We start from the raw sequence: 14,908 nt of genomic DNA on the forward strand, positions 1-14,908 counted from the left end.
AGGGACGGGTTGCTGATATATTGTAATTTGTCCAGCGTCTGAAAAACCCCATTTACATAAAGGTCGCCTAGTTTGTCTATGCCCGCCCATTTCAATAGGTCAATACCGACTTGTTCCTGTGTAACCGTAATAGCTGGGTGGTGAGCTAGTGGGAGAGCAGGGGCGTAATGAGGCAGAGCATCCGCCGCTTTTCCCATCAGTCTCCACGCCTCCGTGGTAGTGTTCACGGGGTTGATGTCGTGGTCATGGAGTCTGGGGTGTTTGTGTGTTAGTATGTTAGCCAGTGGTATCGGATCTGCGTCCCCAGCTTTCACAGCCACGTGCGTTAGGAAGGGTATCTCGTGGTGCCAGTAGTGCGCGAACTGCGCCTGAGCGCATTAGTATAGATAGAAATCCGGCACCTTGAAACCTCCCTTAGCATATGGTGTGTGTCATAGTGTGTAGTTCCATCCTCGCCTGTTTCCCGGCCCAGAGCAAGTCAAGTACCAGTGTGTTAATATTGCGGAATACTGCAGCTGGGGGTTTAATCGGTATGTTGTTGAATAAGTACAGGAATTTGGGTAGGAGCACCATTTTTACAACTGCGGCTCGATCTGCCAGGGACTAAGGAAGTTTATTCCATCTTTTAATTTTGTCTTCAAGGGACGCTATAACTCACCCATAATTAGTACGTATAACTAACTCTGGGTCCCTATGGAACCACACGCCTAAGTATTTCGTGGGTTCCTCTTGCCATTCTAGTGGGTAGTCTAGAGGTGTTGGGTGCGTGCTGTCTGTCAGGGATAGGATAAGAGATTTGTCCCAGTTGATCTGTAGCCCCGACTGTTGCCCAAATTTTATGTATTCCCTTAAAAGCGGATTTAAGTGAGGCTCCGGATTCTTGACATACAACACCATGTCATCTGCGTATAGTGAGATGTGTATTGGACGTGTTGGCATCTGTATGGCCGAGTAATGATGATGTTGTCTGATTTTACAAGCCAGCGGTTCCAAGATTAATGCGAAAAGCATCGGCGAGAGCGGGCAGCCCTGCCTGGTGCCTCGGCATATCTGAATGGGTTCCGAAATATACCTGTTTATTCTGATTGTGCAGACAAGTTTGTGTATAACATGGAAATCCAACCTAAAAATATCGTGGGAAACCCCATACGTACCAAAACCGCTTGAATGAAGGGCCATCCAATAGTGTCAAATGCTTTAGCAGCATCTAACAATACTGCCACCGCTTTCGTTTCAGGAGCTAGATAATGTGCCAGGGCAAATAGTGTGCGTATGTTATGTGTGGTAGCCCTATCAGGTATGAAGCCGGATTGATCTGGCCTTATTAAGAGGGGCATAAGTGGCTTTAGTCTGTCTGCTAGTAAACTTGCGATTATTTTCGTGTCCACGTTTAAGAGAGATAGGGGGCGATATGAGTCGCATTTGTCCTCGTCCTTGCCCGGCTTGAGGAGCGCTATAAGCAATGCTTCTCTCATAGATTCCGGTAGGGTCTGGGCCTCATGTGCCGCCCCATAAAGCCTAACTAAGTGAGGAGCGAGTAGGTCTGCAAACGCTTTATAGAATTCCTTCACAAATCCATCTGGACCCGGCGCCTTGTTGTTGGGTAACCGCTTAATAGTATCTGTGACCTCTTCCACCGTAATGGGCCTTGCCAGGTATGCCCTGTGGCCATCCGCCAGCCATGCCATCTCTATGTCCTCCATATAGGCGAGCAATTCTTCCTGTGGGGGCGATGGGCGCGCTGCATATAGGGTACCATAATGTGTCATGAATTCTTTTGTGATCCCTTTAATGTCACTCACCACCTTCCCTGCGGGAGTACAAATGGATGTTCTATTTTGTGGCGCCCTCCCTGAGCATATTTTGTCAGCTAGTGCCTTGCCCGGTCTTCCCCCCCTCCCCATATCGCCTTGCGGTCGCCCGCTTAGTGACATATTTAAGTTCGTCTAATGCGAAATTGTTATGCTCCACTAAGAGGGTCTGAATTTCCCCCAGCACTTTAGTGTCCCCTCTGTGCGTGTACACCTGTTCTAAGTTATGTATGGCGTCTTCTCGTGTGCGTAATTGTTGTCGTATGTCCTTCAGGATACCCGAGGTTGTACTGATACAGACCCCCCTGATCGTAGCCTTAAAGGCTTCCCAGAGAAGACATGGATCGTCAGTGGTCGGGCAGTTTAGTGCAAAGTAATCTACTATCGCCGTATGTATTGAGGTGACATACAAGGGGTCCCGTAGCACAGTCGCGTTAAAGCGCCAGGTGAAGGGCGGTGGCTCATACTGTGGGACTGCAATCTGTAGCAGCACCGGGTTGTGATCTGATAGCGTTCTTGGCATATGTTTAGCATGTGTAACCAATGTTAGTACCTCCTGTGTTCCCAACCAGTAGTCCAGCCTGGACCAGCTATTGTTCGCCGCATTAATGTGCGTCGCAGCTGTCACTCCCGGGTTACCAGCCCTCCATACGTCCGCTAGTCGGAGGTCCTCCATAGTGTCCCTCAGCATGTGGCGTGCATTTCCATGTTGTTCCGAGGTGTGCGCAGCCCTATCTAGTGTGTCCTGCAGTGTTACATTAAAATCACCACCCCACAGTACGTGATCTATCTGCATATCTACAATGTCCTGCCACACCTTTCTGAAAAACCCTGGGTCATCGATGTTGGGGCCATACGTGTTCTCCAACAGGATCTTCTGACCCCTGACCTTACCCGCTACAAGAACACTTCTACCCTCCGTGTCTCTGTGTACGCTCGTGATCACAAAGTGCGTCCCCTTCCGTATCAGAATACTGACCCCTCTAGAGTAGGTTGAGTAGTTCGAGCTGGTTACCGATTCTGCCCATCTGTTTCCCAATGTGGATGTGCTGGTGTTTCTCAGTAAAGCAATGAGGAAGGTGCACAGCGCTAGTAGTACCAGTATCGTGAGAGATTTTTAGTCAGGGTGGGTGCTCTCAAGGGTGGTGTTGCCGTCAAACACCATAAGATATCAATGAGAAAGTGTAAGCACACAGGTTGCGATTACATCCCCCGTTAGAGGCACTCCGGAATGTTCATGACAATGATTCAACAGGTTGATTTGTGAAAGGGTTTATTCAGTGTTATACCCTTGTTTGTGAAGCAAAGTTCAACAGTTCATATGATATTATCGACATATCATTAATACGGACGAAAGAAAACTCCAATGCATTTCGGGCTCCACGCCCTTTATCAAGGAGAGGCTGAAGAAAAAGAAGAAAAAGCCCGGGTCAGGGGGAAATAATTTAAAAAACTAAAAAACTAAAAAACTGGTATGGCGTATAATTAATTACCAAGTGTCAATCAGAGTGGTGAGGTGGTGGGAAGTGAGTATTGTGAAACATGCGAAAAGGATGTGATTAAAGTACTCGGTGCGAATTCAAGATTACGGAGGTCAGGTAGTGATAAACGGGGGAGTGCTGGAGGTTAACATGATGCAAAGGTCTCAGGATAAACACCATGGTGAACGGAAATGGATTAACGCAAAAGTACATGAAAATAAACACAAGAGTCCGGGAAAATAACGTTAAAAACGCGAGTGAGCTTGACGGTGATACCAGGTACTGAGCGGGTGCATAGAAATAAACACGAGGGTGTAAGAAGCATAACGTTAAAAGCGTGGGTGAGCTTAGCGGTAATATCAAGTCCTAGAATCGGACTAACCCAGTGTTGTAACTTACTCGGGTCGACGCCGAAGCGCTCAGATCGGTGAGACGTGGCAATCAGTGAGACAGCCAGTGTGGGAACCGGGGTTAACAAGTGAAAACATAGAAGACGGACTAGAGAAGGGAAAGGAACTGGTGGGGGCCATGATGGAACAGGGAAGGATAGTAAAAGAAATAGATGATGGGTTATAGGGATACGAGAGTCGGAATGACGGTGATAAATATGAAGAGAAAAGGGAAAAAAGTTAGATGAATAAACGGTGAACAGTGAATAAGAAATCCAGTTAATGAAAATGAAACATGATAAAAAATATATACACTTGATGAAGCATGAAATAAAATAAAATGAGTTAAATCAAAATAAAATAAACCAAAATAAAATAGAATAAACAGCAATGCAAAAGATAATCAAAAGTGGCTTAAAGGTAACAACTGTATTCTACTCGGTCGTTAAGTCCATGTGGCTTAAGGGTTTGCAGACGGAAAGTCCATTCTAGTTCTTTCTGCAAAAGTAATTTGCGATTGTCTACCCCTTCACTGCGGGTGACACATTCCAAAACGGTGAATTGCAGTTGTGCGATTGTGTGATGAAATTCCTGGAAATGCATGGCAATGCTGGATTTTAACTGTTTGGTACGGATGTTGGATTTATGTTCGTTAATACGAACTTTAATCTTCCTTTCCGTTTTTCCAACGTAAAGTTTTCCGCACGGGCATTTCAGTGCATAGATGAGGTTCATGCTGTCACAAGTGGCGTTAACACAAAGTTTAATGGCGTTGCCTTTCATAGGATGTTTTAATTGGTTCCCTCTGATTATACAATTGCAGTTGTTGCAATTTAGGCATGGTTGTGTTCCCTTATATTTTTGTGGAGTCAAAGGTTGTGTGGATAAAATTTCTTTGTTTTCCCCACGAGTGTGTGCAAATAAGGGAAGGTCATTGAAAATGTTCTGAAAGTCTGGTTCAATTTGAAGAATTGACCAATGGTTTAGGACGATTCTTTTGGACTGGTGGGTTGCTGTGGAAAATTTGGACACAAGAACCATGCGTTGCGTCGGTGGTTTGACAGTTTGAATTAAACTCTGTTGTCTGGTGATGTTAGTCAAACGTGTTTCAGCTGCATTGAGAATTTCAGTGGGGTAACCTCTGTCTATGAAGCGTTGGTGCATCTCCTTGATGCGATGATTATATGTATCCTGTTCAGATACATTCCTTTTGATTCGCAACATTTGTGAAAAGGGTAAATGTTTTTTCAGAGACCCTTGGTGAAAACTTTGGAAATGCAACGTGTTGTTGCGGTCAGTGGCTTTACGATGTAGGTCAGTGATGATTTTGTTATCTTGAATTTTCACCTGCACATCAAGGAAAGATATTTCTGACGGGCTTGTCTGCCACGTGAGTTGGATGCGTGGATCCTTAGAATTAAGATCAGTTAAGGCTGCAGTGAGTTGGTCTTGTGTGTTTGTCCAGAGTAGAAAAAGGTCATCTATGTACCTTACGTACATTTTTATGTTTTGATAGAATCCAGGATTGTCATAGATGTAGGTTTTTTCAAATTGTTCCATATATATATTGGCGTAGGATGGAGCCGCACAATTACCCATCGCCATTCCCGTCAGCTGGAGATACCATTTGTCATCTTCCTGAAAATAGCTATGGTACAACGTATAAATCATTAGTTCCATGAGGAATGTCTGCATTTTGGGATCGATATCACTTTGAAGTAGCGCTTGCTCGACTGCTTCAATGCCTCCCTGATGAGGTATGGAGGTGTAGAGAAAACTGACATCGGCTGTACATAGAATAAGTGAATTGTCGTTATTGATGTTGATAGATGAGAGTTTGTTGAGGAATTCAGTGGTGTCTTTAATGTGACTTGTGGATTTAATGACCAGGGGTTGAAGGTACCTGTCTAGGAACTTCCCTGTAGGTTCGTGAATGGATCCTTTGGTCGAGACAATTGGGCGAAAAGGCGGGTCAGAGAGATTCTTGTGTATTTTCGGGCTCATGAAGATTCTGGGACTTCTGGGGAATTCTCTCAAAAGATATTTCTTTGTGCGTTCTTGAATGATGCCTGTTTGATAAGCTTTGTCTAGAATGTTTGATAACGTTTCTTGAAACTCCTTAGTTGGGTTGTTACCACAGGGAAGGATAGTAAAAGAAATAGATGATGGGTTATAGGGATACGAGAGTCGGAATGACAGTGATAAATATGAAGAGAAACAAATAAAAGAAACTGATCGTCAACTTAAAGACTTACTTACTCCCAAAGAACTAACTTCTTCCCTTGAAGACATCAAAACCATCCTTGACAAACATCAAAGGGAAATAAATGAACGAAAGATCCGTAAATACCGAAGGGACACGCTTGATTACAAGCTCGACGAAGTGTACACATGGGCTGACGTATATGCCCAACGGCGACGCAATAAGCCTTATAACACCCAGACCGACACTTCTTCCTCAGGAAGTGATTCATCTTACCGTCCCTCACAAAAAACATCTACCATTCCCACAGGATCTTCAAACGATCAGGCATCTGCTTCCACCAGCGCATCAAACCAAACTTCCTCGGTTCATTTTTTAGAAACAGGCCAAGAAACAACCACCGACTCCGGAGGAGCAAGAAGAAAAGAGTTGGAAAAAAGCCCTCCCAACACACGAAGCACAGTAACCAAGAAGGATCTCAAGACCAAAAAACCAACTTAGTCATCAACATTTCTGATACCACTATCTCTACACATCAAATGAATCTCCTCCAAAAAGGCACCTCATTCGTTCCTGTAACTCACACTAACCAATTGGAGTTAGAAGTTAGCGTCTTTAAGCTCACTAGAAAACTCAGGCTACGTCATTACTTTGAGAACGTGTTGCCACCCAACACCGACACCAAAAGTGATCAACTCATGGGCCTACGGCCATCCAGCAACTACTTGGCTCCCGTGAGCCATAAAAGCATCGACTTATTTGAGAGTTTGGTGAAAAATTACTTGTCGAAAATAAACTTCAAAAAACTTAACAAACATCGCAACATCTCACAAAAGGATCGTGATACTTTGAAATCTTTGGCCAACAACCCTAACATCCGATGTGCTAAAGCCGATAAAGGCGGCGCTCTTGTCATTATGAACACCAGTATGTACTCACAACGTTTACTGGAACATATCTCTGATGTCAACACTTACATGGAGCTTGGTAACAACCCAACTAAGGAGTTTCAAGAAACGTTATCAAACATTCTAGACAAAGCTTATCAAACAGGCATCATTCAAGAACGCACCAAGAAATATCTTTTGAGAGAATTCCCCAGAAGTCCCAGAATCTTCATGAGCCCGAAAATACACAAGAATCTCTCTGACCCGCCTTTTCGCCCAATTGTCTCGACCAAAGGATCCATTCACGAACCTACAGGGAAGTTCCTAGACAGGTACCTTCAACCCCTGGTCATTAAATCCACAAGTCACATTAAAGGCACCACTGAATTCCTCAACAAACTCATCTATCAACATCAATAACGACAATTCACTTATTCTATGTACAGCCGATGTCAGTTCTCTCTACACCTCCATACCTCATCAGGGAGGCATTGAAGCAGTCGAGCAAGCGCTACTTCAAAGTGATATCGATCCCAAAATGCAGACATTCCTCATGGAACTAATGATTTATATGTTGTACCATAGCTATTTTCAGGAAGATGACAAATGGTATCTCCAGCTGACGGGAATGGCGATGGGTAATTGTGCGGCTCCATCCTACGCCAATATATATATGGAACAATTTGAAAAAACCTACATCTATGACAATCCTGGATTCTATCAAAACATAAAAATGTACGTAAGGTACATAGATGACCTTTTTCTACTCTGGACAAACACACAAGACCAACTCACTGCAGCCTTAACGGATCTTAATTCTAAGGATCCACGCATCCAACTCACGTGGCAGACAAGCCTGTCAGAAATATCTTTCCTTGATGTGCAGGTGAAAATTCAAGATAACAAAATCATCACTGACCTACATCGTAAAGCCACTGACCGCAACAACACGTTGCATTTCCAAAGTTTTCACCAAGGGTCTCTGAAAAAACATTTACCCTTTTCACAAATGTTGCGAATCAAAAGGATTGTATCTGAACAGGATACATATAATCATCGCATCAAGGAGATGCACCAACGCTTCATAGACAGAGGTTACCCCACTGAAATTCTCAATGCAGCTGAAACACGTTTGACTAACATCTCCAGACAACAGAGTTTAATTCAAACTGTCAAACCACCGACGCAACGCATGGTTCTTGTGTCCAAATTTTCCACAGCAACCCACCAGTTCAAAAGAATCGTCCTAAACCATTGGTCAATTCTTCAAATTGAACCAGACTTTCGGAACATTTTCAATGACCTTCCCTTATTTGCACACACTCGTGGGAAAAACATCAAAGAAATTTTATCCACACAACCTTTGACTCCACAAAAATATAAGGGAACACAACCATGCCTAAATTGCAACAACTGCAATTGTATAATCAGAGGGAACCAATTAAAACATCCTATGAAAGGCAACGCCATTAAACTTTGTGTTAACGCCACTTGTGACAGCATGAACCTCATCTATGCACTGAAATGCCCGTGCGGAAAACTTTACGTTGGAAAAACGGAAAGGAAGATTAAAGTTCGTATTAACGAACATAAATCCAACATCCGTACCAAACAGTTAAAATCCAACATTGCCATGCATTTCCAGGAATTTCATCACACAATCGCACAACTGCAATTCACCGTTTTGGAATGTGTCACCCGCAGTGAAGGGGTAGACAATCGCAAATTACTTTTGCAGAAAGAACTAGAATGGACTTTCCGTCTGCAAACCCTTAAGCCACATGGACTTAACGACCGAGTAGAATACAGTTGTTACCTTTAAGCCACTTTTGATTATCTTTTGCATTGCTGTTTATTCTATTTTATTTTGGTTTATTTTATTTTGATTTAACTCATTTTATTTTATTTCATGCTTCATCAAGTGTATATATTTTTTATCATGTTGCATTTTCATTAACTGGATTTCTTATTCACTGTTCACCGTTTATTCATCTAACTTTTTTCCCTTTTCTCTTCATATTTATCACTGTCATTCCGACTCTCGTATCCCTATAACCCATCATCTATTTCTTTTACTATCCTTCCCTGTTCCATCATGGCCCCCACCAGTTCCTTTCCCTTCTCTAGTCCGTCTTCTATGTTTTCACTTGTTAACCCCGGTTCCCACACTGGCTGTCTCACTGATTGCCACGTCTCACCGATCTGAGCGCTTCGGCGTCGACCCGAGTAAGTTACAACACTGGGTTAGTCCGATTCTAGGACTTGATATTACCGCTAAGCTCACCCACGCTTTTAACGTTATGCTTCTTACACCCTCGTGTTTATTTCTATGCACCCGCTCAGTACCTGGTATCACCGTCAAGCTCACTCGCGTTTTTAACGTTATTTTCCCGGACTCTTGTGTTTATTTTCATGTACTTTTGCGTTAATCCATTTCCGTTCACCATGGTGTTTATCCTGAGACCTTCGCATCATGTTAACCTTCAGCACTCCCCCGTTTATCACTACCTGACCTCCGTAATCTTGAATTCGCACCGAGTACTTTAATCACATCCTTTTCGCATGTTTCACAATACTCACTTCCCACCACCTCACCACTCTGATTGACACTTGGTAATTAATTATACGCCATACCAGTTTTTTAGTTTTTTAAATTATTTCCCCCTGACCCGGGCTTTTTCTTCTTTTTCTTCAGCCTCTCCTTGATAAAGGGCGTGGAGCCCGAAATGCATTGGAGTTTTCTTTCGTCCGTATTAATGATTTGTCGATAATATCATATGAACTGTTGAACTTTGCTTCACAAACAAGGGTATAACACTGAATAAACCCTTTCACAAATCAACCTGTTGAATCATTGTCATGAACATTCCGGAGTGCCTCTAACGGGGGATGTAATCGCAACCTGTGTGCTTACACTTTCTCATTGATGTGCTGGTGTTTGCCATGTGTGTTTCTTGCAAGAAAACTATGTCTACACGTAGTCTGTCAAAATATGCAAACATTTGCCTGATCTTTTTCGGGCTGCCCAGACCTCTTACATTCCACGTGAGAAGATTCAATGTACTAATTCTCGACATTTACATTGGTAGTCACGACTCCAGTTCCCAGTAGGCACCCCTCTGGCATCAGATAGGAGGTGTCTACTAAACATCGCATTGTACATGGTAAAATCAACATTAGTGTGCAGTGTTGGAGTTGAACACCTGCATAGTAGTGTATGGCTAAGGAGGTAGCCATGCTTCTCAGACAGAGTTTGTAGCTCGATTAACCTTGAGATCCCCAACCGCCCCCCACCCACTTTAGCACCCAAACTTTGCCAAAGCCATCCCTCAACAAACTGTAAACATACTCGAAACCTGAGATTGGGGCGCACCCGCCTGGGGGTGTTGCCAGGTTCACACATCTCCATCCACATAGTGGACGTGGACAGATGCTTACGTCATCCTCTATGTAATGTCCATACCAATCCTCCCTTCCCTCTCCAACCGCCAGAGTGAGATAATAGTATTACACTATATAAACCAGAACAGCAACATTCACCGTACCCCAGCACCCAGTACAGCAGTAGTCCGTGCCTATGCACCTCATATGGCTTGTTCAAGGGGCCCGCCAGTGCAAGTATACATGGAACACAAATGTCAATCAGGGGTTTAAGGTATACCACCCGGGCTCAGTGTACTGACTCACACCCACTGAAGGCTGCTAGCCCGTTGGATACTCACTGCGTGAAAGCCCTTCCCGAGTCTTACCGCTGTGAAATACAGTTCGTGCGGTGTGCCTTTGGAGGCGTCTTCAGTCATTAGTCAAGACCGGGCGCCATCTTCGCGCCATGCGGTAGGCCCTCGTGTCAGGTCTCCGCACCGGTAGGCCCACGTTGCTCTCGTAATGTTCGTAGAGTTAGTAAGCAATGTTCCCAGTGCCTCCTGTTATTCTACATCACTCGTCGATGCAGCCTGTTCCTGAGCTTTCCGTCGCTTCCCCTGCTTTTTGATAAAGTCATGTGCGGCCTGCACCGTCTGTAGGACAACAGGTTTTCCCATATTCGTGATTTTAAGTTTTGTAGGGTACAGCATGGCGTACTCCAGCCCAAGTTCTCGCAGTTTCTTCTTCACCGGAGCAAATTTACCCATTTCCCTGGCGAGCCGTAGTACCGTGTCCCTGTCTCTGTAATTGAGCACGCGAGCTATGATCATTCGCGGGGCAGCTCCTGGTTTCGGCACGGGTGCCAGTGAGCGGTGTGCACGTTCAATCAAAAACACTGGGGACAGTTTGTCAGCGCCAAAGATTTCTTTTAGGAGCATTTCAACGTAAGTTTCCATTTTTCCAGTGTTGGTGGATTCCGGCAGGCCCGATATTCGGATGTTGTTTCGCCTGGACCTGGCCTCCTGGTCCTCCACCTTAGCGCGCAGGGTCTCCACCGTTTTCTCCAATCCCCCGCACACTTTCGACGTGGTTTTGTGCTCTTCCTCTATCCTGGAAATCCTCTGCTCCGCTTCGACAATCCGCTCGTCATGTTTCTCAATTTTTGCCACCATGTTGTCCACCCTCTGCATTACGTTGTCCAGTTTGCCATTCATCTCCTGCAGGCTCTGCTGGATGGCTTGCAGCACTGACTCCATGGCCGACCCTTCCGCTATCTCCCTGTCGCCCTCCACTTCTGGGGCGGTTGCTGTGTTTTTAAGTTGTTTTCTCGTTTCAAATGGGAGCTTGGTCTGTTGTTTCTCCGGCTTCCCCATGTCCCTTGGCTGCAAAGGCGAGGAGTGTCCGCTCGTCTTCGGGCTGCCAGCCGTTGGAGTGGAGGCCGTTGGAGCAGTGCTCCGTGCTGGCGTCGCGGTTGCCCACTTCGGGGTACGTCTATTCATCAGCCTCTACTGCTGCCAGGAAGTGCGTTTAGTGTCGTGGCGGCAGTCGCTTACCGGGGACTTCAACATTTGCAGTGTCTCTGGAACGGTAGAGCCCCCTCGGTGCTGAGTCACGTTGTCAGTCGTGAGCCATCACCGGTGTTTGTTGCCTTTCCATTGCGGGCGTGCATCTCCCGCCTCCTCGATCATTCAGAGCCTCAGGCGCACAGTGCCGGTTATCGTGAGGTGCGCTCGCCCTGCATGTATCTTCAGTGGTGTCTGCATCCACCCATCTGAGCAGAGAGGCTCCGTTTCTCCCGCTCTGCGGGCAGCCGTTGCCGCAGTTCATATGCGTTCCAGCGCATCCGCCATCTTGTCGCCGCTGGAACGCACGGCGATACACTGTGTTTTCCGTTGTAGTCTCAGTTCCCCGTTGCTTGACGGCCTCGTATAGGGACCAGCACCTCGAGTCCGCTTCTTCCCCGGTGTTCAGTTGCTCATACCATCGCCCGCTCCGCTTTCAATCCCGATGTCGATGGGCGCCAGCCGTGGCCATTTTGGATCCAGCTTCGGCGATGTTGCTTCTTTTCGCTGAAATAACGATTTGCAGTCCGTATCTTTTCACATATTTGCCATAACGGTGTCGGCCTTACATTCCGACGCTGGATACTATCCGTGTCTCGGCGGCAGCAGCGGTTTAGAAGGGTGAAAAGTCGCTAGATTCGCACCCGTCCGGCGGAGCTGACACACTAGCCAGCCATTCCGCAGTGCGCCCTCTAGCGCCCCCTTAGATTTCCTAAAGTTAAACCTGTAGTCAGATTCCGTAAATCCCAATATAATGCAATCTATTCTGGTCAAATGTCTGTTAAGCTCATCGTCCGTCTTGTAGATCTAGATGGGACGAGTCTGGGTCAATATCACATAGAATTCGCACAATGTAGGCAACAAACCGCTCTGGACTATTCTTGTATCACTTTGGGTGTCATGAAAAAACGATGCTGAAAGCCAAGCGCCAAGAAGGCAGTCCAATCCCTGCTTTCAGGTGCTATATTTTGGCAGAATTTTTGGGGGGAATATCCAAGGTGGTTTAGGTAATTTTTTTACGGACTGTATTATTTATAAGTGCTGTACTATGCGTATTTTATGTTGCAAAGGTGTGTGCCGTGAAGCACATCAGTTTCTGAGGTGCTTTGCCTCGGAGAAAAGACTGCCCCGATCAGCTTCCTCCCCCAGGGAGGTGAGTTGGATCTACTAGGAAAACCTCTTGTTCAACACGCAAGGATCTCATTCCTCATGAAGGCCCGAGGACCGTCTGGGTCATTGCGCACCCTAGGACCCGGCAGCAACACAGCACCACCAAATGGGCATAAAAGACAGCAATTAAATGCTAACACAGTGCAAATAAGATACTATCAATACCCAGGCCAATAAAGCTCACATAGCAAGATTAAGGGAAAGCATTAATCTGTCTGCCGAGCAACGAAGAAAGGGGAAGGTCTGTTCCTTGATGTTGCTTATATGGGACATACTCTATGGTTATACTGTTGATTTGTTGCAAAGACTCATGAGATTTGTAGTCTTGAATAAAATGTGTTGTTTAAAGCTGCTGAGTGGAATAAATAGGAGGTTAGTATTATCTGAGCCTCTGGTCCGGGTATAGAATTGTTTAAAATGAAGTAGATTATTAATTTGAAGTAAGTCAGATTGTTTAGAGATGGACTGTTCGTTGAGGGTTGTTTTCAGCTTCCTTCTGTATTTAAAGAGGGTTGGGGCAGTTGTAATGTCTCATTATTTAGGCAGGTGTTGTCACAGTGAGGGTGGTGTTCCTGGAGGCTGTAGAGGGGCAGCAACCAAACATGGGTCTTAATGTTAAAGGTGTAATGTCTGTATACAAGGAATTCCATTATGTAGTAATACTGTAGGTGAAGAAAGTTCTTCTTGATGTATGGCTGCTAGAACATGCTATTTATTATTTTTTTTCCACAGGTTGGTCTGCACCTTCTGCGATCGGAATAGCTGGCCTTGGTGGTGGATTTGAAATTGGAATCGAAGTAGGTGTTTACATTAAAAAAAAATTAACCAACCTACTTGTTGCTTCTGTCATTTAGGACTGTTATTGTACATACAAAAAAGCCTTAATGCTAAAAGCTAATGTTTATCAGTCCGTGTTTACCAGGCATCAAGAGTGTAAGCATGCATGGACTAGAATGTCAGTCACTATTTGCACCTGTGTGCTCTTCCCTTAGATATGGGAGAAATTATGGCCGATGAAATTGGCATGTTCCTTTTGCATGTTGTGACCTACTGTTTTGGGAATACTACTCCCTGCACTAGCGTAAGTATAATTTTAAAAGTAGCAATACATTAAAAAAGTGGTACTGTCTAAATATGAACATAAATACGAATATTTTTGTGCCTGATACTTCTGGGGAAAGTGGCTAAAAGGATCGCCCTTGCAAAGACTGGTGCAGTAGAATATTACTATAGACTTATTGAACCTTACATGAAAACTGAACCCCAGACAGACTTATCTCCGATGGTACTACCTGAACCTGCCATGTGATCAAGCCTCTCACTCTGTTTACTTCTCGGACATTACAGCTGGGGGATCAGACTGTGACTCCACCCTCCCCCCTCCATAAATGTGTATTATAATCAATTGGAGAATGAGTACTGAGGGCCAGCGCTCTGTGTTAAAGGTATATGGTAATTAGGTATAATTTCAATTGGTATGACAATTCGACTGTAAGAACCTAGTAGTAGGTTTAGAGGCCCAGTAGATGTAATGCATTTACGTGTGCAGTGCTGTGTTGCCTGCTCTCATTTTATAGGCGGCCTTGCTTTCAGGCTGCTTTTAAAATAAAATTATATGCAAATTCGACTTTGGAATTAAATTATTAAACAAACTTATTTTTACATGTTTCACCCTAAGGTCTTCCCAAGGTGCCCCAGGGGTAGGTGCCTTGTAACTATAAGTAGGGACATCATAAACTAAGTTTTTATAAGCCATGGTAAGGGAAAAGCTGCCAATTTCAATTTTCCTCAGTGTAGTACATTAGTTCCATGAGCTAACATGGAAAGGGTATGTTATACTTTAATAAAGTCTTCCTATTGACAGGAGCAAGCTAAACATTATAAATACCTTCTCTGGCACGCTTCAAAAAGGAGGCCAAAACTTTCCTCATGAGAAAATTCCTCTCCAATTCTCTGCCTTCAACCACCACAGAGAGCCTGACTAAGCTACGACCATCGCCTGGTCCTCCGATCACCTACTCACCCCACCAAGAAGTTGTGTG

At 44.8% G+C, this 14,908-nt stretch overlaps 1 protein-coding gene across 1 annotated transcript in view; it reads left to right on the top strand.

The window, feature by feature from the left end:
- Positions 1–14,908, top strand: part of SH3YL1 (SH3 and SYLF domain containing 1) — a 665,923-nt gene that overhangs the window by 205,558 nt on the left and 445,457 nt on the right. The window contains exon 4 of the mRNA XM_086926395.1: positions 13,599–13,663. Within this exon, the coding sequence (XP_086782521.1) occupies positions 13,599–13,663 (65 nt within the window). The remainder of the gene's footprint in view (positions 1–13,598; positions 13,664–14,908) is intronic.

The sequence above is a fragment of the Lissotriton vulgaris genome, chromosome 6, assembly GCF_964263255.1.
Source record: "Lissotriton vulgaris chromosome 6, aLisVul1.2, whole genome shotgun sequence".
NCBI lineage: Eukaryota > Metazoa > Chordata > Amphibia > Caudata > Salamandridae > Lissotriton > Lissotriton vulgaris.